Below are 26,879 nucleotides of genomic sequence, written 5' to 3'. Positions count from 1 at the left end.
TCTCCTCCCAGGGCCCTGGGCACATCCCATGGCTTTGATTCCATCGGGATAATGGTTACCACCCCCCCTCCCATGTCTCTCCAGCCCACTGGGCCCTGGGCTTGGGACTCCTACCACTTCCTCAGCCTCCCAGGCGGAGGTCCAACAGGCATCTCAAACGCACATCAAAAGCAGGGCTTGAGTACCGCCTCTCCTGCTCACACAGACATTTCTTCCCATCTCAGAAAGGGGTGCCCCCAGCCAGTCAGATGCTGAAGCCACCTTGCTCCTCTCTTTCACTGCCCAGCACCATCACCAAGTCCTATCACACTCATCCCCAAAGGGTCCCCTCAGGTCCCCTCTCCATGTTCACCACCCTGTCCACCACCACCATTATCACCTATCTGGATGCAACTAACATCCACAGTGGAAACAGTTCTGCAGTTCCTCAAAAGTTAAACACGGAATAACAGTGCATATGACCCAGCAAGTCCACTCCTAGGTATAGACTCCAAAGAGCTGAAAACAGGCGTTCAAACAAAAGTTCGTAAGGAATGTTCACGGCAGCACTATTCACAAGAGTTACAATGTGGAAACCAGCCTTGCTGGTCCCTTTGCTGGGAATTCTCTGTCCAGATCTTCTCGTGGCTGACTTCTGCTGATCCTCTGGGTCTCTGTCCAAACCTGAGAGGCCTCCCTGACCCTGGCCCAGCTCTATTACACCTTCCTGTTTGTTTCCCTCACAGATTAGCACTACTTGCAATGACTTGTTCCCTGTGCACTGTCTTCTCCTGTAACCAGAAGGTCACTGCCCTCAGGCTAGGCACCCTTCCTGCCTTGTCCACTTGTTCAAGGAACACAGAGGTGCTCGGCAGATGGAACTCATTGCACCTCCGATCCCAAGGGTCCCAACACCCTTCCTACCAAAAGCCTCCCCAGTTTCTCCACCAGGTTGCGTCCATTTCAAGAGCAAGCACCTACAGCCTGACAGCCCCTTACTGCCCCCTCTGTGACTAGCGCTTTTTCCATGAGCACAGGCAGGGTCCCCGTTCCTGATACACTTCCCACTCTGCCACAATCCTGCAGGCACTGAGCAGCAGCCGGGGAGGAAGCGAAGGGAAAAGTCCAAAGCAATGGTCCTCTGGAGAGCTCACAGCAACTGTCACCCCCAGGCCTTGGGCAAAGCACTTTATACACCAGGACGTTATGGGGGAGAAACTGAGGTTTAGCGAGATCTGTAAGTTGCCTTTGTGTGGAGAACTGCAGAGAAGACCACCGGAACCCTAATCGCTAAGCAACACTGCCTAAGAGCACAGGATCCTCAATGTCTGCTTGCAGCAAATACAATGTATCCCCCCCTACTTCTGATTCAGGAAGCGTTGATGTTTCTCCTCAGCTGCAGCATCCATGTAGGTCCGTGACCAGCTAAGAGCCCCCAGCTCAAGGGTGTTCTCGGCCCAGGGGTTCACTGCACAGTGGCTCCTGCCCTTATTAGCAGCTCCTAGCCACAGGGAGAGGCAACTGGGGCTTGGCACCACAGTGACAGCCCTGAGATTTCCCTCTGGCCCAGTCAAGGGCAGCGACAGGGAATGGAGGACATGGTAGTGCTCCCCTTAAGACAGACGGGCAGCACTAACCTCTGTGAACACACCAGGAGCAGCCTGGGGATGTCAGCTGGTACCTGGGCTTCCACGCTGGTGACATTCCGAGGAATACACACGTCTTCTCTCCTGGCCACACTCAGGCTGCCGACTCAGGTAGATTTAACCAAAGTTGTCACACATTTGCTCCTCCTAATGTGGGCACCGAGGTTCTAGCACCTTGCCCAGGCCAGGTTCTCCCATGCACCCACGCGCTGGCAGAGTCTGCTCCTCTTCCCATGCCCACTCAGGCTGCCTGCAGACCCGGCCTTCACAATCTCTCCCTCCAGGGGCTCGCAGGATGGGCCTTTGGGCTCACATCACTTAAATGTTTTTTTTTTTTTTTTGAGTTGGAGTCTCACTATGTTGCCCAGACTGGAGTGCAGTGGCCGCTCCTGGCCACTGCAGCCTCGACTTGCTGGGCTCCGGCGATCCTTCCACCCCAGCCTTCCGAGTAGCTGGAACTGCAGGGCGTGCTACCACGCCCGGCTCATTTTTTGATTTATGGTAGAGATGAGGTCTCGCCTTCCCAAGCGGGTCTCGAACCCACGGGCTCAGGCAATCCACTCAACTCAGCCTCCCAAAGGCGCGGGATTACAGGCTGAGCCACCGAGCCCGGCTAAATGTTAATATTAACAATGAATACGATTGTTATTTTCACATAATCATATTATTCATAATAAAATCCTTACTAGTCGCCAGTGTCTGACACTTGGTGTTGTATGTATTATCTCTCCCAGTCCTATCCACGATTCTGGAAGAAATCATTATTCCCACTCCATAGATGCAGAACCTGAGACTTAGACAGGGCCAGTGACTTGTCCAGGGTCACCCAGCTACCACGTGAAGGCAAGAGTAGGAGCTGAAGTCAGGTTTACCCCAGATCTTTCTTCCACTCCATATCCTCTCCTTGTTAACTCTGGAATTAGACATGCTGGCCTATTGTCCCCATGAGTCACTGAAATGTCCCCTACACAACAGGGGGCTCCGACCACCCAGGGTGAGCAATGATGGCAGTGATTGGAGAGGCCAGATGGTGAGATGGGGGACACGGAAAAGTGACATGTGACAGGGGCCTAGGCACACAGGCATGCACACTGCTAGCTACACTTACCACCTGAGGGAGGGCAAGAGAGCCCAGAGAGGGGTCCCGGAGCAGACAGAGGAAAGAAGAAGGAGTTATTGAGCTGCAAGAAGCACTGAGACGGCCCACATCTGGGCCAGACCCTGCCTCACAGCTGGGGCCCCCACACCAGTCACTTCCCCTAATGGCCTGGTGGGGGTTGGGGAGACAGGGAGGGGCTGCCCTGGACATGGCATTTCAACCCAGCTGCATCCGGGCTTGTGGGACAGGGGTGGAAAGAGCATGTGACTTTTTAGCAATGCCTGGAAAGGACTTGACTAGGGTTGCATATCTCATCAAGCTCATCCTAAGCTCCCATGCCTCAACTGTTCTCACTGCCCCACCTAGGGGTGGGGGCCCAAGGAGATCTCAGGTCGCTGATATGAGGTAGGCCAAATCTAGTAACTCAACTTCCAGGTCTGCTAGAAGAAGCCGGAGGACTCTGCACCAAGGGTGGGCCTCGGGCAGCGAGAAGACATGCCCTCCCCCCAACTCCCTAACTCACATGTCCGTGCAGGTCCGTGTTGAGAAGCATCAGGGCACAGGTGAGCGTGTGGATCCCATCTGAACCAGAAACAGAGGCGCTCTCAGTGTGAGGATTCAGCCCACCTCAGCCACCCATTCATCCCCTGAGGGAGCCACCTGGAGGCCTTGGACACAGGAAGAGGCCAGCCACCTGCCAAACACACTTCGGGCCCTGGCCTGCACGACGCTCCCTGTCCACCCCCCCCTCAGTACCAGAGTCACTTGCCTGCCCCAGGTAAGGGCCACCCCTCTCTCTGAGGGAACCTTACCACCCTGGGCCTACTCTAGCCAGATTCCTACCTCCTGAAGCCAAACTCGCCTTGAACCTCAGATCCAGGAATGGCTCTGGGTCCTGAACCATGTCCCTGCATTGGCTTGTGTCTTTCCCAGTACCATACCCAGCCCCCCAGTTCCTGGGACTTGAGCCCACCCATTGGGCAAGTCCTAAGGACCTCCACCATACCAGGACCCCCACCACCCCAAGAACCAGCATTGTGACAGGGGCCAAGAAGAAAGAAAAGCCAAAGAACTTCTCCCTGGGGTGGAGGACTTCCAGCCACTTCCAGGAAAGACAATGGGCAGAACATGTGCCATTGTTTAGCCAATTGATATTTATTGAGCACCTACTATATGCCAGAGAGGACAAATCATCTGGGCCCGTTGGCAGGACAGAAGTCCCAGGTGGGCCAAGGGTGAGTAAGGTGGCATGAGGCAGGTGACTGTACCTTCCGAGGTGCTGTCATCAGGGTTGCACTGGCAGTACCGACGGGAGAAGTGCGTAAGGACCCGCTCACGCTCTTGCGTCTCCCCCATTAGCGGGAAGGCCTTCAGGAACATTCTGGAATGCAATTCAAGGCTGCTGAGGGCAGTCTGGGTCGTCACTCTGAGTCGGAGCCCCCCCACACACACTCCTGCCCCAGGGACCCAGGCCTCCTGTACCCCAGCATCTGGGTCTGGGCATCCCCTCAGGATGACCTCTGGAGTGCTGAGACCAGGGGCCCTGGCAGACCTTAGAGTTTCAGCCCTCATCGCCCTCCATGGCCCTTTCGGAAGGAGGCAGGGGACAAAGACATGAGCAGTTAGGTGCTGGCAGCAGCTCTTCCTTAGGGTGGACACCCACGCCCTGCTCCCTCCTCATGGCAGGACTGGGCCTGTGCTCACCTGCCTCAGAATGCTCCTCCTCAGCCACTCCCACTTCTCCATGGGCCACCAGCTGAGCCCCAGGCCCAACTCATCCCCGGCGCCCTCTTCTCCCCTCAACCCCAAGTCTGAGCTGCCACCCAGTCCCAATGGCTTGTTCTTCACCCGCCATCTCAATTCCCCTGCCGTCGCCACCCTGCCATATATCCAGGACACATGCAGCAGCCCTACGGGCCACCCTACCCCTCCCAGCACCTCCTCCCTGCAGACACCAGGCAGTCTTTCTAAACACACATGCAGGCAAGACTCGCTGCTGCCGAAAACCCACCACTGGCTCCCAGAACCCTCAGAATAACATCCAAGCTTCTCACAAGCTCATGGTCCTGGCTCCCCGTGCCCCTCCAACTTTGGGCCCACATGCTGCCTCCACAACCCACATGGAACAGGCATTTCACCGACTCGGAGCAGGCTGGGGCCACCCGGCACACGCCCCTTCACTGCTGGGCAGCTCTGGATCCCCCTTAAGGTCCAATTCACTCACCTCTCAAGGCCCCTGACAACCGATCCCAAGAACAGAGGGGCTGGGAGATGGGGCTGAGGTCCCTCACCTCGGGCCTGGGCACCAACCTTCCCTCAGGTAAGGAAACTGTAGGCCAAGCCAGCTTGTGCCTCCACCAGCCCCTATCCATCCACCCCAGCTCATTTCGTTTGGACCCAGAGTGGCTGTAACGCCCACTTTGCTTTCCCCTCTCTCGTACCACCTCCTAAGGCCCCCTGGGACCTGCAAGCCACATCTTGGCCAGCCCTTGCCATCGAGGCTTCCCAGGGCCCCCAAAACTGCAGACCACGCCCTTGAACTTCAATCTCAACTACTGTACAGAAACGCTCTCCTGTCTGACACCTAGTTCTCCTCTCCCTGTCCCTCCTGCCCCCTGTTCTTTCCCCCCAGCTGCCCCCTCCCCACTGGACCCTCTCTCTTCTCCTCACCCTCCGCCAGAACTTTCTCAAATCCATCCCCTCCCAGCCGTAGCCTGCCCTACCTGTGAGCCATCCACCCCAGCTCCTATTCCTCTGCAAAACTCCCCCTCCCTGGGGCCTCTTCACCAAGTCCCAACCCAGCACCACTACCACCAAACTCTCGGGCTGTCCCTAGGTTCAGCCTCATGCCGCCCACCTTCCCTGCACCACCTTCCCCGCACCACCAGCCCTTTTACTCTACCCTCTGTGCAGCCTCCAGCACCGACCTCTCCCCTCGGGCACCTCTGCTCAACCTCAGGTTCTCCCACCAGCCCTTCTTCCAAAGCCTGCAGCCTCTGGACCAAAGACCCCAGCACACCGGGGCCAGAGCTGCCTCCCAAAACACTGTTTCACAGCCAATGCCTTCTGTGGCTCCTCCGTGCCTGTGCCGTCTGGCCTCACTGATAAGCTGGCATACAAGGCCCTCAATCCAGCACCCATGGCTCTGATCGTGAGCTGACTCCCCCGAACCCCCTCCCTGACCAATTTTTCTCATTGTGGCACAACCTTCAAGACCCATCACACCAACACTTCCACTGAGAACAAGGAGAACAACATGCTTTCTTAGGCTCTCAGAAAACTGCTGAGGTGACGAAGACCAAAAGAACCAAGATTCTAGAGAGGAGAGGGGAGGACTGAGGGGAAGCGGGCAGATTTGCAGTTGCTTTCTTCCTGGGAGAAAGCTGACTATGGGCACAGGAGAGGGGCAGGACACTGAATGGATCCACGGGGCTGGAGAGACAGACCTAGAACTGAGGGGCTGTAAACACATGGCCAGTATTCCCTTTGAGAGATTTGCCAAATTTTGGAGAGATGAAGGGCAGGAGACGGAAAGGCTAAGCAGAATGCTTCTGGGAAGTTTTGGCAGTGTTGCTGCACTGACAAGACAAAATGAGGCTTCAGAGCCCACCGAGGGGACCACCCCAGCAAAAACACACAGTTCCCCCTGGAAAACTCTGAAAGACTCCCCCCTATGGTCAGAGTGAACCCTGAGCCACACCAAACTATGGCTCAGCCCTGCCTCCACTCAGCCCTGGTTGGATGAGGACCACCTCCCATAACCCCTTCCAATCGCCTACCAAGGGGTAAGAAGGAACATACAATGATCTAGAACCACCACAAATCATACAAAGTGTGCAGCATCTAATAAAAAAATTACAAAGCATGCAGAGAGATAGGATTGGTGATAGAAACCCAAGAGAAAAGAGAGACAATAGAAACAGATATGGATGATTTCGATGATACAGACATTATCATAGATATGATGATACAGAGTGAGGAGCAAGGACTTTATAACTAGTGGGGTCAAGAAAAGAGAGGGACAGATGGGGAAAATAGGTGAAAAGATGAGAAATTCTCCCCAGGAAATTGTCATTTATTTAAAAAAATTTTTTAACAAAATAGAAATTCAGCCGGGCTCGGTGGCTCAGTCTGTAATCCCGTGCCTTTGGGAGACTGAGGTGAGTGGATTGCCCGAACCCGCGGGTTCGAGACCCGCCTGGGCAGCCAGACCTCATCTCTACAATAAAATCAAAAAATTAGCCAGGCGTGGTAGCGCGCGCTTGTAGTTCCAGCTACTCGGAGGGCTGAGGCGGAAGGATCGCCGGAGGCCAGCAGGTCGAGGCTGTGGTGGCCAGGAGCAGCCACTGCACTCCAGTCTGGGCGACAGAGTGAGACTCCAACTCAAAAAAAAAAAAAAAATAGAAATTCTAGAACTGAAAACGATGACAATAGAAGGTAGAAACCCAGTAAATGCGTTTAAAGGTATATGAGACACAGAAAAAGGGTAAGTGAAGGGAAAGCAGGACCACAGAAAATATCCCGGTGGAAGCAGAGAAAAAAGAATGCAAAGTACATTAGTTAAACATATGAGAGACACATGGGGCACAGTAAAAGGCTTAACATACACGGACCCCTGACCCCTTAGCTCAGAGACTGCATCTCTCTCTCCTAGAGCCTGGCCTGGTGTCTCCCAGCTGGCCCTGTCACCAGAGCCCACTGGGCTGGGTCTGCCCGCCCCACCCCCTCCTACCTGAGACTTGCTCCTGGCCCTCCTGAGCACCACTTCCTGGGTCCCAACACCGGCAGCACCTGAGACCAAACCCCACTGTCCCATCTTCTCCCTTGACGATTCTGGGAGGTCCCTTCACCTCTATGGCATAGTTAGTTCATTGAAAAATAGGGTTGATGGTGCCTGCCTCACAGGGGTGCTGTGAGGGTAGCATAAGTGAGCTGGGCAGAGACCTACAGAGCCTGGCAGGCAGAAGTGCTCCGTACAGGCAAGGCCTTAACCTCCCCTCCTCTTCTCAACCGTCACGGCTTTCCACCTTTGCATCTTAGTATCTACCATGCAGGTGCAGAGGCTGAGTTGCTGGACGGCAGCTGCTTCCCCACAGCCTCACCAGAGGGGTCAAGAGACCTGCCCATGGTTGCACAGCAAGCGTATGGTAGAGCTGGCATGAGAATCCAGATGTGCAGCCTATAACATCTGTGTGCAGTGCCCTGTCCCAGCCCCACTGACCTGAGCGCTTGGTCCAGAGTCAGGCCCGAGAAGTCAAAGAAACTGAGGTACTCCCCGGCCACCAGCCTGCTGAACTCGTTGCTACCAGAAGAGAAGGACGTCAGTTAGAAGCAGGTCCCACCCAAAGACAACAGAATTGCAAGGCGTACTTGGGGAGTGAGCCTCAGGGTAACCTGACCCACTACCCAGACCTGCCCAACCCCTGGGCTGCCTCCCCCTGCAGGCCAGTCAAGCTCTGGCAGATCAACCTTGATGAGGGGCAGGGAAGTGGTCAGGAAGGTTTCCTGGGGGAGGTGATGTCTCAGTCAACAAAGGAAAGTAAGAGCAAGGTAAAGGGAGTAGAGGAAGGGGTGATACAGCAACCCTGACAGAGGAAACTACACAACATGTCCAAGAAGCTGCCAGCCGGGCCACGTGGCTCAAATGGAGAGCACAGGATAGGGGCAGCAGGAGCTGAGGCAGGGAACAGGGCCTGCGGGCCAAGGGAAGGATCGGGGCTTGGTGCTGAAGAACCTGAAGCAGGATGGCCAGCTCTGTATATTGGAACACTCTACCTGCTCCCACCGGGATGTTGCGGTCGTTGTCTAGAGAGAGACAGGAGGGAGAGGTGGAGAGGAGAAAAACTGGGGAGGCAGAATCCACAGGATGTAGACATGGAATGGCTGAGGGTGTGGCCAAGATGGTGGCTCCTGGGGGAGCTATCAGAACTCAGGACAGTGTCAGGAGGGAGGTGTTCCTGGAGAGTCAGCAGCTGGTCACTAGCAACTCAGGGTGGGGGGTGAGCCTACACAGAGGAGGGTGCACAGACAGGCTAGCTTGAGTCAGGATGTGGACTGAGGAGGGAGAGCCAGTGAAGGGGGCTGAAAAGCAGCAGCCAGAGGGATGGGGTGTGGGGTCCTGTGGGCCCACGAGGAAAGCTTTCAAGAAGACTGGCGTGAAGAAATCCTGTTGAAAACTACAGCACATTCCTCCTGATGCTCAGGAGGCCTGGAGCTCCCCTCCCCTTCACGGGACCCCTGGGAAGTAGGGAAACAAGAACAACAACACCGTGAGGACACCACGTCCGACATGGAAACATCTTCAGGACACATGGCTTCATTTCTTCCACAAACGCATGGCATCAAAAAGGGAGGAGGAAGGTTGACTGCTGTTCATTAAAAGAGACTTCAGAGACATAACAGTCAATGCAATGTGTGGGCCCTGTTTGAATCTTGATTTGAACAAACGAACATTTTTGAGACAATCAGATAGATTTAAACACAGACTGAATGTTGGCGATATTGAGGAGCTTTTGTTGACTTTGTTAGGTATTATAATAGGTTTACTTATTTATTTTTGAGTTGGAGTCTCACTCTGTCACCCAGACTGGAGTGCAGTGGCCGCTCCCGGCCATCGCAGCCTCGACCTGCTGGGCTCCGGCGATCCTTCCACCTCAACCTTCCAAGTAGCTGGAACTACAGGCGCGCTCTACCATGCCCGGCTAATTTTTTGATTTATTGTAGAGATGAGGTCTCGCCAAGTTGCCCGGGCGGGTCTCGAACCCGCGGGCTCAGGCAATCCACTCACCTCAGCCTCCCAAAGTGCTGGGATTACAGGCTGAGCCACCGAGCCCGGCTTATAATAGGTTTATTATGTGGAACAATCCTTATCAGTTAGAAATACCTAACAAGGTATGTGTGCGCCAAATGATTGAGGTCTGAAACACGAGTCAAGACATCCCAGCAAATGAAAAAGAAGCTGTGAGTCATAAATGCAATGAAGATGGAGAAATGGAGACTTTGAAGCTGAGGAATGGGTGCATGGAGGTTTGATAATTCCATCCTCTACTTTTGTATATGTTTGAAATTTTCATAATAAGAAATGGAATTAAAGAAAAAGAGCCAGGCGTGGTGGCTCATGCCTATAATCCCAGCACTTTGGGAGGCGGAGGCAAGAGGACTGCCTGAGCCCGGGGGTTTGAGACCAGCCTGGGCAGGAAACCCAAGAATTTTGGCTGCAAAAGGGTTGGAGGAGGATGGGGCTGGGGAAGAATTTTTGTTTCCAGAGAGGAGACACAATTCATTGCTGGGAAGCTGTTCGTAGAGGGAGTGGCTGACCGCAATGAAGGTTCCTGAGAGAATGGCATTAGGTTGGGGAATGAGGTTATAGGCCAGCAGGAGAGGTGGGGGCATCTGACTTGTGACTCCTGGGCTGAGATCATTGTAGGGGGCCCGGTGCAGGGGCAACATGGAGGCTGTGGAGGGTGGAACAGGCAGGAGAGAGAAGAGGAGGGTTCAGGAAGAGTTGAATCGCCCTCAGCCTCCTGAGGCCTAAAGCCGCCATGTCAGCTCTGAGTCACGGTCGAGGGTCTGGAAGTCTCTCCAGCCTTGTGTGGGACCCTGGGAGCCCAGGGCCTGCTTCTGCTGGGCTCAGAGCCTTCATCTGGGTCCTGAGACCCCTTAGGTGGAAGGCCAAAGGAGCGGATACACTGATGGTCAGTGTGTCGCATGCCGCAGACTTCCTCCACTTCAGTTACCCCTGTCCGCCACCCCTTCGGGACCCTTATCTGGTGAGCTAGTCCCCTTTGCACACAGGCTAAAGGCTAGGGCTTCTGCCTTAGGGGCATCAGCCCCTTCAGCTGGTCCCAATAGACAGTAGAGCCTAATGAGGGCCGGGAGCCCCTTCCTGAGCTCTGGGTCCCAGATGTGTGCCCCCAGACCAGCTTTTCCTCTCTCCCTGGCCCCAGCAGCTGAGCCTAGCTCCTGCCCAGGTGCTCCATCCACACCACCATCCATTGTGACCCCATAAGCACATCCCACATCCCACACCCCCAGCCCTGAGGGGCCGTCCTGCACCCCCCCTCCAGAGCCTCAGCCCTAGCCCAAGCAGCCCAGAAAGGAAACAGATTTAGGGCGAGGCTAGGAATGAGGACAGTGGTGGGAGGAGGTGTCCTTGAGGGACTGTTGGGAGCCCCTCCAGCACCAGCATCCCTGAAGGAAGCCACCCCACCCCCTCCAGGCTGAAGGAGACACAAGATCTCCCTGGGGTGGCACAGAAGACGGACGGCACTCACTTCTTGCCCAGCTGCCTGGCCACATCGCAGCGCTGGAAGCCCTCGAGGTGGTAGAGGCGGCGTGCCAGCCGGCGAGCAGCCTCACTGACCCCCTGGCACCCGTTGGCCAGCGGGTCTGTGCTACCAGGTTCCAGCCCCTCCGAGCTGCTCAGCTCTGAGTCTGAGTCTGACAGGCCATCCTTCAGGCTGGGGTCACTGCAGATAGAAGGCATGGGGAGGAGGAGGATCAGAGGCCCGAGGTCAGAGGCCCCCGGGGGAGGCTAGGAGGTCTTCCCAGGCCTCTGAAACCCACGAGAGGGCCAGAGCTGGGAAAGAAGCCCCGCTGCACCAGAGGGAAATCAAGGCAGACTTTTGGAAGAGCCTCTCCAGTGAAATAACAGCACAGCTCCTCGGCCCCAGCTGCACTGAGGAGACCTGGAACCTCAGGGTGCGGGGTGGGAAGTCTGGATGTAGAGGATAGACATGGTGACCCCGGAGAGGGCCTGCTGACTCTGGACACTGGGTTGCCCTCACTTGCTTTGTCTCCTCTGGGTCTCAGTTTCCCGATCTGCTCGACAGTTCTCCCAGCTCTCAGCCTGGGCCCTGCCTCACCTGGCTGAGTTCAGCAACTTGTCCGTGTCCTCCTCGTCATCATCCTCGTCCCCGCCTGGGCCCTGAGATCCATCTTCATGGAATCCGTTGGGCACAGCCATGAGGGACAGGTGGCTCAGGACGTTCTCTGAGCGACTGCTGGAGATGGAGTGCCGCAGGGGGCTGCCCAGCTCCCCATCACCACCAGCTGCCCCGATATCCCCCTCAGGCCCTGTGTCCCCAATGCCCAACCCAGCCCCCGGCTCGGGGCTGTCACGGGCCCGCTGCTGGATGAGGGGCGTGAGGGGCGCCTCAAAGCTGATGCAGCTGTCGCTCTCATCCGTGAGGCTCAGCACATCCAGGGAGTCGAGGCTGCTGTACTGGGTGCCCCGCAGCAGCTCTGACTCCAGAATTTTCTCGAATGTGGCGCTGAAGCCATCCCGCACATCGGGCTCCCCAGGACCAGCCAACCTGTGGGATACACGGATCCAGTCACCATCCTGCCAAGGTCTCCCAGTACAGATGCTGGTGACTGCACCAGTCTGCATCTGCCTGAGGGAGGGGGCAGGCAGGTATTGTGTCCTGTTTATTCATTCCTTCAGCTAATACTCACTGAGCACCGGGCACCAGGCACTGGGCTGGGTGCTAGGGACACAGCAACGAGAAAGGACATGGTGCGCCCCCCACCCCCGCCAAGTGCTGACCTGGGCCCTGGTCCCCAGGAGGCTTCAAGCATCTGTCTACATAAATGAATGTGAGGCCTCGCCCTCAATCTGGCCTGAGGGCTTCTCCCTGGGGCTCGAGAGCCGTGTGGATGTCTCCCTGTCTCAGCTAGTGTCACACTGGACCATAATTTTGCTGTTCCCACAACTGGGAGGTTCTCAGCTCAGTCGATTACATGCCAGCTCTCAGGTCTCGCCCTCGTGTCACCTCCTCAGGGAACCCAAGGGAGGCAAGCCACACCATGCCGGCCCCCACCTCGGGTGTCTCTTCATTTCCTCCCCGGCCCTTGTCAGCAGGTCAGATTCTGTTTGTCCTCCTGTTCATCAATGTCCCCCAGGCCCAGAACAAAAGGCCAGGGAGCGCCCAGCACCAGAAGGCACTCGGTATATCGTGCTGGATGAGGCACTGGGTGAATGTACAGATGCTTGTCGTCCTGTGGCCCCACTCACACTCCTCAAGTCCTTGTGGGAGCCTGTGCTGTCCCCAAGAGACCTCTGCTGTTTCCTCTTCCCAGAGTGCTCCTCCCCAAGCAGAAGCCCTCCTTCTGCATCCTTTTCTCAGGAAGCTCTGCCCTGACCACCCTGTCTGCAACTGTGCCTGCCCCCCGTGTACCGCAGCCCCTCTTCTTGCTTTATTTTTCTCCAAAGCACGTATTCCTTTTCATATACTCCCTAATTATTTATCATTTTCTTTGCTTATTGTCTGTCTCCCCACTAGGCTGTAAGTCTCATGAGAACAGGAATTTTCATATATTTCGTTCATTGAGGTGTCCCCAGTGCCTGGAAAAGAGCATCACATGCAGGTGAACCAAGGCATCCTGGGAAGGGTCTTATCCCTGGGGAGAGGAGCAGAGCACAGGAAGGGGAGAGGGACTGAGACAGAGACTGGGAGGGACCCGAAAGAGACAAGCGTGGAGACTGGGGGTGGGGGGAGAGAAAGAGTGACCAGAAAGAGACAAAGAAGATAACAGAGACAGAGGGTAACAGAGATAAAGAGAGAGCAAGAAAGTCGGAGAGAGACAGTAACAGAGACAGAGAGAGGAAGAGGCGCAGAGAAAGAACAAGCAGGCGTTTAGCTCAATCAAGGCTCACCATTTGCAAAGAAGTGCACCCTCCCTCTGTGCCAGCCTCCCCCAGAACCTTGTTACACCCTGCTACTCCCTCAGTCCTGCTACTTAGCTGAGACCAAGCTGCATTTGGAGGACTGGGAAGAGCCCCTTCTCCTCAGACACCTACTTGAAGTCCCAGTGCCTAGGACTCTGCCCCAGTGTGCTTTCTAGAGAAGCTGCCCACCCCTCCAGCAGGAGTGGGATTCCTTCTGCCAAGGAACAAATGGAGGACAGGCTGCCCGGCAGGGGTTGGGAGGGAAGCTCCCTTTACTGATCTCAAAAGTAGGGGATGGCAGAGAAGGGCACTGCCCCGGCCAGCAGAGCACACACCTAAGATCTGCACAGAAAAGATGCCTCTGCCTGGCCTGTGCTGGGTCCTAGAGACATCCAAACAAGACAGGGTCTTCCCTTGGTGTCTCAGTCTATCATCAGAGACACAGATGGAACTTCCATCTCCCACCCTCTCATGCAACTGAGCAGACCTGAGGGGTGGCCCTGATGGGAGTTTGAAGACCATCAGCCCAACCTCCAAGCCTCTTCAGCCCCACCCTCAGCCATCCCAGGATAATATGACACTTAGGTACAGTGTGCTCTAAGAAGCCCTAGTCCCCTGCCCCCACCACACTGTCAGCCAGGTGGCCACCCTGGGTGGTCATGACACACCACACACCCAGTGCCACAGGGACCCACCCTATGTCCCTACATCCCTACCCATAGAGACCCGGAGACACGAATCCTTACACAACATGAACACACCCACACATGTACCCACAAATGCCCAGGCCAGGCACATATCGACACCCCTACCCACACCATGTAGTCCCACACAACACCATGCTCACATTTCCCAGTGCACACACCACTGGACGGGCCAGACACACACACACGTGCCTCCATGCATACTCACACGCCTCCTGCATACTCGCCTGTTCAGGCCAGAGCCTGCCGCTGTGCACACCAAGACCCCTACGTGCTTTCTTTCCTCAGCCCACACTGGGACCCTGTAGACATTCCCCTGCCCCATCCTCCTTGTCCATCTGGTACCCCCAAGACCCCAAGTGTCTCCAACATGTGCTGAGAACAATAGAAATGGGGTAGTAACTGCAGTAAGCAGGACTGAAGTGATTTTCCTGGTAGAACTTCCTGATGGCAACTGCAGGTGAGAATAGCTGAGTGGGAAAGAACTATAGAACCTGCTCTCCTGGCATCATTTGCAGGATTGGGAGGTCCTCATCTCTAGGAGGCAGAGGGATGGTCCAGATGAATTTCACACTAAGGCATTTTAAAAAGCACTTAAGATTTCATGCCCAGCCTAGGAGGCAAGGAGTGTGGTCATCCCACGTAGAAGCAGCTCGTGATGGTTTGGGGGGCTTAGGGTTGGGGGCACAACAGGCCTGCTGGCCTCTGCATTCCCTCTCATGGCTCTAGCCTCTCCAAATACCCCAAAACTAGAAAAAAATGCAGAAATAAAATTCCCACGTTATGTCTGAGAAAAACAAGAACCAGATAAACTATGTGGCTAGGCCTGCACAGCACAGCAATGGAGTGGTCAAATGTGGTGCACCCCACACCGAGAGACCCCTTACCCCAGCTGAGGGTCCTCCATGTCTGCACAGAGGCTCCTGAAGTCATCGTCCCCTTCTGCCAGTCCACCAGGCCTCCAGGGTCTGGGCTCTGTTGACTCTTCCAGAATGCTTGAGTCTGGTCTCAGGGACAGGCCATTGGTGAGAGAGAGGCCAAGGCTGAGGTCATGGAGGGCCTCATCCAGGTCCTTCGTGGGCTCCTCGGTGTCCACCATAGCACCCCTTTTCTCATGCCCTGGGCTGCTGTTCATCCCATTCTGGACCCAAGGATCCTCTTCAGGCTCTGGGCTGGGGTCCCGAACAGCACCCCCATCCGCAGGCTCTGCAGATGAGAACTTATCCTCATCCATGGCAGCCACTGCTTCTGCCTGTCCGGCTGCTCCTGGACCTCCACTAGACCTGGTGGCAGACGGAGAGATGCAGGAGTGGGTCAGAGGGGGCAGGGCCTGAGGGTCTTCAGTCTACACCAGGGCAACCTGCCCAGGGGCAGGAGGATGGCCAAGATGAACTCCTCCAGCTGGAGGATGGGTTCAGGCATGGCCCCCTCACTGCCCTGCCCTGGCCAGTCCCCTGGTCCTAGCCAGCCCCTCGTTCCCCTGTCCTCCCCACTCTCCATTCCTCTTGTGTCTCTGCTGTGCCCTTCAGAGTTCACCAGAGCCCTCTGAGGAAGACCAGGAAGGGAGGAAGTGGGGCAGGGTCGGGCACCCCTTCCAGTCCCCTTCCATGCCCACTGGTGAGTGATGGACACTCCACAAGCTGACAGGGTCAGCCACTGTCTCTTCTGTGTTCTCTGATCCTGGCTCCAGGAGCCAGAGGTGAGTGACTCTTTGTGGCTAATGGAAAGAGTTAGTTGGGGGGGTTGTCTCTAAGGGAAGTCAAGAGAGGAGTCAAGGAAGTCAACAGAAGTGCAGCTTTATCCTTGCAGGGTCCACCCCGAGAAGCCAAAGCGAAGCCTGGAGACGCTGGGGAGGTCCAGCGTGTGGCGCTGTCCAGGGTGCTAGGCGGGTGCGTTGCCACCGGGAAACCTCATGGAGAGCCCAGGCTGCCTCCACCGCACCCAACAACCAGGGCCCAGGAAGGAGGAGGGGCTGGGGATCCCTCCACTCCCGGGACCCCATCACAGCTCACCCAGCCATGAGGAGGAACTCATGTGGAGGCTGCCAAGGGGCACTCTGGGGGGAGCACTGGAAGGGGAGTCAGATTCTGCTGTGCCCGACTCACTGTGTGCCCCATGCAGGTCCAGGTCGGGCCTCCTCACTGCCCTGCCCAGGCCAGCCCCACTCCCCTTTGGGTCTGTTTCTCTTCTGTGAAATGAGGAAACCCATCTTACCCACCATCTCCACCCCCACCCCTGTTTCAAAGGAGTTGAGACCGGCCCACATTTTCCAGAGGTGTCCTGTCCAACCCAATCCCAGATGGAGGGGACAGATGTACGTGCAATGGGCTGTATTATGGCCCCCCCTCTGCCCCTTGGCCCCACCTAGTCCAGGCTGTCCCCCTCCCCTAGTGTCCTCTTCCAGTGGGGACAGAAACCAGTCCCTCCAAATGCCCTGAAGAGAAGCAGAAGCCCACACATTTCTCCCAGTTCTGGTTGGGCCACCTCCTTCCCCCCTCTTTGGGCCTTGACTGCCCCCCGTCCCCCACCCTCCTCTGGAAAAAGAATGCTGGGGGTCCAGGACAGGCTGGAGGAGGAGAGGGACTGGTCAGCCTTCTAGGCTGCAGAACAAGCTGCAGGTGCAGCAACAGGGATTTAGGTGAGACCCAAACTTCTTATACTTGCCAGATCACAAATACCACCTGAGGTACTTGTTAAAATACAGACTGCCAGGTCCTGGTTCAGACCTCTGAAACCAGAATCTTCAGGGAAGGGATATGGTAATTTGTTACTCTTATAAATAGGCAAGCATGGGAAACACTGAGTTAGACTCCAGGAGAAACTTCCCACTTAGAGGAAATGAGCCTGGGGAGGAAGGTGGATCCATTTCTCCGGGACTTCCAGGCCCTTGAGGGGAACTTGGCCATCACAGGGTCATTAGGACTCATTTAACCTGGGCTCCCAAATGCAGGGTGGAAGAGGACAGGACAGACAGAGTTAGGCCTCCGTTCGTCCGCCCTGATCATCACCTCTTGGAGCTTTGACTGCTGCCGAGAGTAAGAGTGTGCTTAATAAGAACAGCCCACAGATTTTTTTTCCAATCTGAAGTGCAAGGCTCTGGAATATCTGGGCCCTGATCCTAGGACACCGGAGGCCCCTGGGGGTTCAACACTGAGAGATTCTTTATGGTCTGCCCTAAATCTCTGCTGCTGCAGTTGCTATTTCAATCTGTTCCCCCTGGTTGTGTACTCAGAGGAGGGAGAACAAGAGGTCACCTCCTCAGGGCGGAGGGGGATATTTAGAAAGGAAAAAAGAGAGAAAGGGGTGCCTTCTGGCCTGCTGCCTGAGTTCTAGACCTCTGATCTCTGTTATAGCCCAGGGGCCTGGCTGGCTCTGACTCTGGGGCACAGGGCTTCACACATTGAGGGGCTGAGCCCAGGGGGAACCCCCTTGGTTAGGGCTCTGCCTGAGTCCCAGGGAAACCTGAGTCTTGAGAACATAAGTGGCTTCACTTGATGCTCAGTCTACGCCAGCCAAGGGTATGGATAAACCAAGGGCATCTTGGGAGAACCCTTGAGTACCCCAACTTTCAGCAACTGCCTCAGGCTAGCTCCAGCACTGCCTGCCCTGCCATGTCCTCCGGCAACTGGGAGCAGGATGGCAGTCCTGCCAACACCGGGCACTGGGCCGTGTCCTCGGTTTCTGGGGGTGGGCAAACAAGGGGCAGCATTGAGCTCTACTCTGGACAGGGACCCAGAGTCCCCGCCTGGGCTCAGGGCCAGCTGAGCCCAGAAATCACTGAGCCAGGACACCTCTCTTGTTGAGTACAAGGGAGTGGTGTACAGAGAGAAAGTTTTAGGACAGAGGGTAAAACAGCACCCCAAGTCCTCGCTGTGAACCACCCTGTGTCCTGGGACTCGTTGTTCCTCTTTGGCCTTTGTAAGCCCATCTGCAGAATGGGAACATCACCTCTGTTCTCCTCTCCCAAGACTGGCAAGACACAAGGTCAGGAGTGCTGAGAGAGCTGAAGTCCGAGGAAGGCAAACTCACTACAGAAGTCAAGGGCAAGAGGCAGCTATTCTCCTCTCTTTCCACCACCACTTGACAAAAGGGGAGACTGGGGCACAGAACCCCGAAAGACTTGGCATGAGGTCACAGAGGGAGGGGCTGCCAGGAGTAACCTCCTCTGCAACTAGATGGACTGGAGATGTGGGATGAGCCCCAGCTTCCCAGGTCCCCGCCAGAACCCCCATGAGGGCCCTGATCAAGAGCCCAAATCCTCAACCAGGAGAGCCAGTCCAAAGCAGTGACCCTGTCCACCTCCAGCCCTGCTGGCAACAGCCAGGAGGGGGTACAGCTGGGCCAACCGCCCCAAGGAGATGCCTGCAAATGACAGGCTGGCAGTGACAAGGACCCCTGAGACCTCTCCTGGCCTGACCCAGGCCCCTCCAGGCAGGGGCCCTCACGACTCTCGGCTCTTGGGATGACCTTGGGTTCAGCCGCCTCTCTGTTGGCGAGAGCTGAGAGGGGAACCACGATAATAGTGGAACCCTGGCTGGACCAGGGCTGACCACTGAGCCAAGCACTTTCTGGGTCTCAGCTGGTCCTGAGACAACCCTGTCTTCCTCCCCACTCTCCCTGAGGCAGCTGGAGTGAGCTGTAAAAACACAAATCACATCATGCCCCTCCCTCCCTCCTAACGCTGTAACATCTCCCTTAGACTAGAATCCAGTCTCCCGGCGTGGCCCAAAAAGGCCCTGCTGGAGGAGTCACTTCTGCTGCCCTCTCCCCATCAGCCACACTGGCCTTCTTTCTGCTCCCTGAGCTCATTCCTACCTCAGGGCCTTTGCACCAGCTGTACCCTTGGCCTAGAATGCTCTTTCCCTAGATCTTTAAAAGACGGCCTCCTCTGCACTCAGGGATCAACTTCAACACTGCCTCCTCAGGAGGCTCACCTGACCCTCCCAACCCCCACACTCTTCACACCCCTCCACAGGGTGTCATAGCATTGAACAGGATTGAAACTCTCTTTTCTGTTTATTTACCTATTCCCTGGCCATCCCCCTGACCTGACTAGGACATAAGTTTGATAAGGATGGGGACTGTGTCACATTCAAGGCTGAGTCCCCAGAGCCCAATGGCTCACAGTGGGTACTTTAAAAATAAGTGCTGAATGAATGACCGAGAAATTATCACCACCCCCATTGATAACAGTAGCTAAGAAAGGTTGAAGAACATGCTTACAGAACTGGGAAGCACACGGCTGAGATTCAGACGGAATAGGAATCATCATATGGTCCCTCCATGCTGGGATCCAAGCCAGGAATTATGGGGAGACCAGGAATAGGGCTGGGGTGTGGACCTTCAGGGAGGGCTCTGGGATCGGCACGCTTGATAAGACAGGGCGAGTGCACAGGTCCAGGCACCCGTGAACAGGTATACCATCTGTGGGCACAGGCACATGTGCACACGCATACACACATGTGCACACACATGTACACACACATACACGTGTGCACAAAATGCATGCACACAGGCTCACTCAGACACATAAAGCACACGTGGGGGGAACTGGGCAGCCTCTCACAAAGCAGTACTTCTGGCTGGTCAGGTGGGGCTAAAGAGCCTCCAGGCCCAGGGCAAGGTGAAGGACAGCTGGACCCATGTCACCGGGCATCCAAGGTCAAAACCATCCTGCTTCAAGCTGGAGGGTGGGGAAGATGGGCACTCACTCTGACCATAGCCACACACAGAGTGGAGGAGGCCAGGCTGTGGGAGGGACGGGAGCAGAGACCCACCTGGCGGAAGTGGGCTCAGCAGACAGCGCTAGGAGGGGCCCGCAGCGCTGAGCACCCTCTGGAACAGGAATGTCCCAGCCTGTGGGGTGTCCCGGGGTGTGTAGAGCCCAGGCAGGGGCTGTAGAAGGGCCCGGGGATGTCACTGTGGTGACGCTGAGACCATAGCTGTCCCAAAGAGTGAGGCCGGGAGCCAGGACCGTCAGGTTTTGCCTCCAATGGGCTACGATAGCTTAGACAAAGGAAATGCCTCTCTGGCCTCCTCTCTAGACATCAGCGATCCCTAACCAGTTCAGAGGTTGGGCCTCTCTGAGCATCTGATGAACATTCCCTGCAGACTCACGTATGTGCACAACATTGGAAGTATATTTGGGGAGGCTCGAAACCCCTAAGCCCCATCCATAGGCCCTGGACTCCTGCCCAGGGCCTTCCACCCCAACACTGGACACTGGAAAAAGCTTCTCAGGGCTCCTTAGCCAAGAAAGCTAGAAACCTTTCATTCCTGAACCCACCACAGGCCCCACTTTCCCCAAAATTTCTACCACGCTAACTGGCACCCTGGCTCACGCAAATGTTAGCACACGGGTTGGGATCTTCACACACACACACACACACACACACACACACACACACACACACACGTACACATGGACTCTTAAAACAAGGTGGTCAACACAAGTGGCCAGCAAGTTGGAAGTGCTCAGAACAGACCCTGGCTAGCTGTGGCCCACACCACCACAGGGCACACGCTAGGCCAGACCTGGGCTCTCCAGGGCCACTGGCAGCTTAGGTAGCCAGGAGCTGCCAAGAAGACCCCTCAGTCAGGATCCAGGCCACACAGCTGACCAAGCTCCTCCATGACTTCTGCCAGCTAGGGCCCTGGAGGTCAGTGTCTTCCTGTCCCAGAGTTTCAGGACCTCTCCCACAGCCTAGGGCAGCCAGGACACATGCATCCTCAATTTCCCAACTGCCCAGTGCAGGGAGGTGCCCAGGATAATGTGGAAGGGATGTCCACCAAGGAGCCTCGGGAACCTCCCCAATTCCACACCCCAAAGGAACCCTAAACTCCCCAAACCCACTTGATCTTCCCAGCTTGGACCACCTTGTGTAGCAACAAGAGTCTCAGACAGGGAACATCCAGGACAGGGGGGTCAGTGTTCTAACTGTGTGGCCAGAAAGACCTGGCTTCAAATCCCAACTCTGCTACCCACAAGCCGTGTGACCTCGGGAAAACTGCCCACCTCTCTGAGCCTCAGTGTCCTCCTCCAAAAAATGAGGGGCGCCAACAGCATCTGCCTCGCAGGGCTGCGTTTGGTGCTCAGGGAAGGGCAGTGCCCACTACTCTCTAGAACCTTCAGAGACTGCAGGAGACCCGGCTGGCTGCCCCCAGGGGTGGGATGCCCAGAAAATCAGCACCCACGAGGCCATCCAACAGGCATTCTGTGGACATTCGACCCTGTCAGCGGTCAGAGTGGGTTCTAAGGCAGGGGCTTTAGAGGTGCAGCCTCAGGGTGGAGGCAGATGAAAGACCTCTGTAGGATGAAAGAACCCCGTGGAACCAGGACAGTGACCAGAGAAGGCATTCCTCCCCTTCCTGAGGCCACTGAGGACCCTACAGTCCTGGTCCCCCCAACACTCCTACCCAAGGCCAGGCTCAGCCCTATCTTTCCATCTCAAGGCACGAGAGCCACACCAGAGGTGGGGCAAGGGCCAGGAACCCAAGCCTCCCTCAAAGTTCCCATGTCCTTCAGGTAGTGCCAACTTGGGGTTCCCACCCACCAGCACCAAGTGCTTTTTTCCCCCTTGGTTTGGCGGCCAGGAAAGTGGCCTCTGCCTTGGGCTGCGGGGGTCTGGAAGATCTCTCCTTTCTCATGGTCAGGCAGGCAGAGGTCTCCAGGGTTGAGTGCACATTTGCATCTTATCTGCATGTGCTCCATAGCCTGCTGGGACTCTCAGGAGCCCTTGGGCCTCCTCCACAAAGGTCATTCCTGGACTCCCTCCAGCTTGCCTCTCTCCCAGCCCCCCAAGCCAGTTGGCGCCCTCATTTGCTTAGTATTTGCATACATCCACATGCTGGTCTAGAGAGCCCTGAACACTAAAGAAATCCAGTGTCTGCTGTCAAATCATGTTTATACGCCAAGCTGACCTCCCTATGGGGTGAACCCTCAGTTCTCCGGAACCACCAAGGACTAGGCTGCCCTGGCTGAGGGAGTCCACGGCCAGACTGGCCACTACTCTGCCTTCCAGGCATCAGAGAGCACCGGGACTCGCCCTGCCCCTGTGGGTTAAGACTGTCCAAGTGCAAGTCCACCTGACCAGCCCTGCCTCTGCTAAAACATCGGGGCAGGGCAGACCGAGAGGGCCAGGAGAGCTCAGTCTCTGAGCAGCTCCCCACCCCCCGGCTGCCCTGTCTGCTTCAGTGCCTGGAGGGGAGGGAAACCAATAAATGTCACCCTCCCCTCTCTCTGCCCAGCATTCACACAACCCCTGCTGGAAGTCCTCACACTCTACCCACTGCCCAACTCCTCTCCCTCTGCACCTCTTCCCCTGTGACCTACCCCACCCCTTTCCCCAGATCTGGTTGATTGTAGCTCCCCTTAAGCCCTCCCTTGCCAAGTCCTCCCCTTCTTTTCCTCCCTCCTCCGGCCCTCCTCCCCCTCTCCTACCTCTGCATGAGGATTTCAGTTCAGGGTCTGAAGGTTGTGGCCTTCTCGGTGAAAATACAACGGCATGAGGTACGAAGTGCACGGGTGTGAAGGGGACAGTGTTAGACCATTCCACTGTCACCTTCTCCCTCGCTTGAGGCACACTGAAGGGAGACAGGCCCAGGGGAGGCCTCACGCCTCGATGGGGTACATGGGGTAGGAGAGAGGAGGGACTCAACAGGGATAGAGGTGCCACTCCTGAAAGGGGGAAGGTGGCGGAGCAGGTTTGGGACGTTTGGGACAAATTGAGTTTGGATGTCCTGTAGACAGCAAAGTCGAGGTGCTGCGGAGGCCACTGGGGCTCAGGAGAGAGGCCGAGGCCAGGGTTTAAGCTGGGGAGCTGGCAGCATGGGTGGCACTTATAGCCACAGGACTGGATGAGGTCAGCACAGGGGCGTGGAGATGGGGAAGAGAGCCCTGCAGGGCCAAGTCCTGGGTACCCCAATATCAGGAGGCAGGAGGGAGAACAGGAGCCAGAAAGGAGGCTGAGAGTAGCAACTCGAGGGGTGTGGGGAGACTGAAGGTGGGTTTCCTGAAAGTCAAGGAAAGCATTTCAAGGAAGAGGGAGACTGACTATGTCAGATGCAGCAGATGACACTGAGAATTGGTCCCTGGGTGTAGCAACCGGGAGGTTCCTGGTGACCTGGAGAAGAGTGCTCAGCAAAGGGAAGTGGGGTCAAGACACGGGAGGAGAGGGCATGGAGACGGACAACCCATCTGGGGAACTTCACTGTGAAGGGGGAGGGAGGCAGTGGCAGCTGGCTGGGGAGGACAAGAGGGCAGTCTTTGGAGGTTGAAGAAACAGCAGCAAGATATCTGCTGACAGAATGATCTCACAGAGAGGAGGAACCACGCCTTAGGCAGGGTCACCCGCTGGAGCAGGGTTCTCAGCAGGCACAAGGGTCAAGCCCTAGTGCACAAGTAGAGGTGTGGCCTTCACCAGGAGCAGGAAGTCATCACCCCCAGAGACAGGAGGAGGTAGAACATGGGCACAGATGCTAGCAGGTGGGTGAGTGTGGAGCTAGGAGCCTGAGGGAGTTCTGGTTGCTTCTATGTTCTCAACAGCTATTGGCTGAAAGGGAGTTTGGGAAAGGAAGGGGGTGTTGAGGGCAGAAGAGCAGGTGCGAGCCAATCACCTAGCACGGGTGAGAGGCCATGGCTGAGGGCCCGGGAAGTGACTGGTGGATAGCACGAAGGAGCAGCCTGATGTTCACGGGACTGGACTAAAGGTGAGAATGGTCGGAGTCGTGGTTCTTCTCAGCCCCATTCAGCCGCACAGGTGCAGGCGTGGGGTATGCCAGGCGCTGAATTTCACTGGGGTCAGGATTTTGCCAAGCAAATGTGAAGAAGCAAAATGAGGTACGGGGGCCGGGGGTCTGCAGGGGAGGAGGAGGAGTTGTTTGACTTGTATAGGGCAGCTGTGTCTGAGTTGGCCTGGCCCTGCTCAGGCCCCTCCCTTACCGGTGCCCGAAGCCTGCCATCTGTCCCCTGCTGCGGGCTGTGTTTGGCCTTCCCTCTGCCCTCATCTCAAAATGAGCTCCTAAGAGGTGGCCAAAGGCAGCCACCAACACGTGGGGAAGCGTGCCTTCCACACTGTTCCTCTGACCTGGAAAGCACCTCAGACCTCACACGCTCAAAAACACACACTCACGCACTCCCTCTTCTCAAGCCACCGCGTGTAGCCTTCCTTCCCACCACACCCGCCTCCAGTCAGACACAAGGACCAGTCCATTATGCTTCCTAAATCTCTCCTAACAACATCTTCTTCTCTCCTCCCCCCATTAGTTACAGCCCAGCCCCAGCAGGGCCACCAAATGACACAGCTCCATTCCCTCTGTGGGTCACAAAACAGGGCCCTGAATCCAGTTGGTATCTTGCTGGCATCTTGCTCTGGATGCCATCACGGCCTCCAGACATCACAGCCTCCTTACTGGTCTCTTTTCCACATGCAGCCCAACCAAGCCCATCCCTTCTTCAGAGTACCTTTCCCACACTCGGAAATGTCCCCTCATTTCCCTCTTTCAAAACCTTCAGGGGCTCCCAGGGCCTTTGGAGGAAAGGCCAACTCCTCGGCCCACTTCCCTGCCTGGCCGCCAAAGCCCTCTCCCCTCGCGGCGCCCTCACTACTTTGGGCCTCTCCTCTGCCCCACCAACAGCACCTGCCTAAATTGTGGCTCTCCCACCCCTGAAGTGTTGGACTCCTTAAAACCCCCATCAACCTCCAGCATCTGGTCTGAAGGAGAGGTTCAGGCAGTTTTGCCGACCTGGTATGTGAATGACCATGTGGAGAAAGCTTATGGAGGGGGGGAATGGAGAGAAACAGAACTGACACAAAGCGACCTAACTTAGCAGCACCTTCTACGGGACAAGCTACTAGCACATGCCTCTTGATGTCATGCACGGAGAAAGGCAAGACATCACCTGTAGAGTGTCCTTGCCCCAAGATGTCTTACCTGCATCTGATCATGAGCAGGCTGTAAGTCAGATGCAGAATGGGGGACGATCCCCAAGACTTCAAAATCGACAATAACATTAAAAAAAAAAAACTTGCACTCCAGCCTGGATGACAGAGTGAGATTCCAACTCAAAAAAAAAAAAAAACCCGAAACTTGCCAGGCACGGTGGCTCAAACCTGTAATCCCAGCACTTTGGGAGGCTAAGGCAAAAGGATTGCCTGAGTCCAGGGGTTTGGGGCTAGCCTGGGAAACGTGGCAAGACCTTGTCTCTACAATAAATCAAAAAATTAGCTGGGTGTGGCAATGCGCACCTGTGGTTCCAGCTACTTGAAAGGCTGAGGCAGAAAGATCACCTGAGCCCAAGAAGGTCGAGGCTGTGGTGGCCGTGAGTGTGCCACTGCACTCCAGCCCGGGCAAACAGAGTGAGACTCCTACTCAAAAAAAATTTTTTTAAAAACTTAAATAAAGCAGGGGATTAATCCAGATTAAAAGAAACTCAAGAGACATAATAACTAAATGTAATGTAGAACCCATGAGTAAAAATTTTTTTAAAGGTACAGCTATAAAGGACATTACTGGGACAACTGGAGAAATATGTACGTGGACTACATGTTAGGTTAAACTGCACCATTACTAAGTTCCTTGGGCATGATAAAACTATAGTCACTCTGCAGGAAAATGTCCTTGTTTCAGAAACTTCACTCTGGAGCATTTAAAGGAGAAGTATTGTAATGCCTGCAATTGATTTTCAGAAAGTTGAGAGATTTGGCAAAACACTAGCAATTGGCACATCTAGGTCTCTAGGTGAAGACTGTACAGGTGGGTGTTCACTGTGCTACAGGGTTGGCAAGATACAAAGTTAGGTGGGAGAGGAAAGGGCATGGAGGGACTAAAGAGGGGAGCTCAGAGCTGGGCTTTCCAGGCAGGAGTCGGGAGAGAACATGCCCTCCCCCATGCAGCCCTCCCCCATGCAGCCCTCAGGTCTACGGCAGTGGGCTGCGGGCCCACCCCGTGCTGGAATCTGGAGCCACGGAGCCAGGCAGGCACAACCCAAAAGTGGCTCACCTCCTAAGGGGGCCAGACACCTGCGAACACACCCGCCTAAGAGGCCAAGGAAAACAGCCAGCCCGAGACCAGCAGGGCAGCCTCCACAGGGCAGGGACATGGGCCTCTCCACCACTCCCATCCCCGCTGAACTGTGGCAAGGAGCCAGGTCTGGCCCCAAGCCCACCCAACCCCCAGACACCCCTTGAGGGGCGACAGCCTGAGTGTATCCTCCTGTTTGAGGAGCCAGGCTAAATACGGAGCCCCAGACATAAGATGCCGCTCAAAACAGATTTTCCTGGAAAAGACCATCTGGCAAAGGAGGGCTAGAGCATCCTCTATCGCAAGAGGCAGTGTCGATCTCCTGAAACCAACATCCGGAAGAAGAGTACCTTGGTCCCACCTCCCTAGGAGACCCCAGCTTAGGGCCTCAGTTTCCCCCAAGGTCACCCCCTTGCCCAGAGAGAGAGGCCCTCAGTCCCACCTCGCTCCAAAGTTGTTTTTCCAGGAAAGAAGGGTGAGGTTGGGGGGCGCAGGACTGAGTATCAGGCAGTTCTGCCCAGGTGCAAATTTGGACTCTGCCTCTAGCTAACCAGGTGGTTTCGAACATAGTGGTTTCCGAATCCTCCAACCCAGAATGGGAGTAAGGGTGGTACCTCCTTTTAAAAGCTGCTACGTATACGAAAGTACTCGGTACAAGGGCTCAGTCCATGGAGCTGGCAAGGTCATGCCCCCAGCCCCTCTCTCAGTCCCGTCAAGGGCAGGAAATCATTCTTTCCAGTGATTTGCTACCTTCCCTCAGG

General features: G+C 55.8%; 1 protein-coding gene across 1 annotated transcript in view; it reads right to left on the bottom strand.

Moving 5' to 3' along the window:
• PSD2 (pleckstrin and Sec7 domain containing 2) overlaps window positions 1-15,392 on the bottom strand; it is a 32,813-nt gene extending 17,421 nt beyond the window's left edge. Inside the window, exons 1-6 of the mRNA XM_021711397.1 lie at window positions 14,985-15,392; window positions 11,589-12,038; window positions 10,998-11,192; window positions 7,946-8,026; window positions 3,993-4,105; window positions 3,248-3,306 (exon numbers count right to left, since the gene is read on the bottom strand). Of these exons, the coding sequence (XP_021567072.1) occupies window positions 3,248-3,306; window positions 3,993-4,105; window positions 7,946-8,026; window positions 10,998-11,192; window positions 11,589-12,038; window positions 14,985-15,331 (1,245 nt within the window). The 5' untranslated portion in view covers window positions 15,332-15,392. The remainder of the gene's footprint in view (window positions 1-3,247; window positions 3,307-3,992; window positions 4,106-7,945; window positions 8,027-10,997; window positions 11,193-11,588; window positions 12,039-14,984) is intronic.
• Between the last annotated feature and the right edge of the window lie 11,487 nt (window positions 15,393-26,879).

This window comes from Carlito syrichta, unplaced genomic scaffold, assembly GCF_000164805.1.
Source record: "Carlito syrichta isolate Samal-C Ts95f unplaced genomic scaffold, Tarsius_syrichta-2.0.1 Scaffold302231, whole genome shotgun sequence".
NCBI classification, from domain to species: Eukaryota; Metazoa; Chordata; class Mammalia; order Primates; family Tarsiidae; genus Carlito; species Carlito syrichta.
The sequence above is the reverse complement of the archived record's forward strand: the minus strand, read 5'-3'. Positions and strand labels throughout refer to the sequence as shown.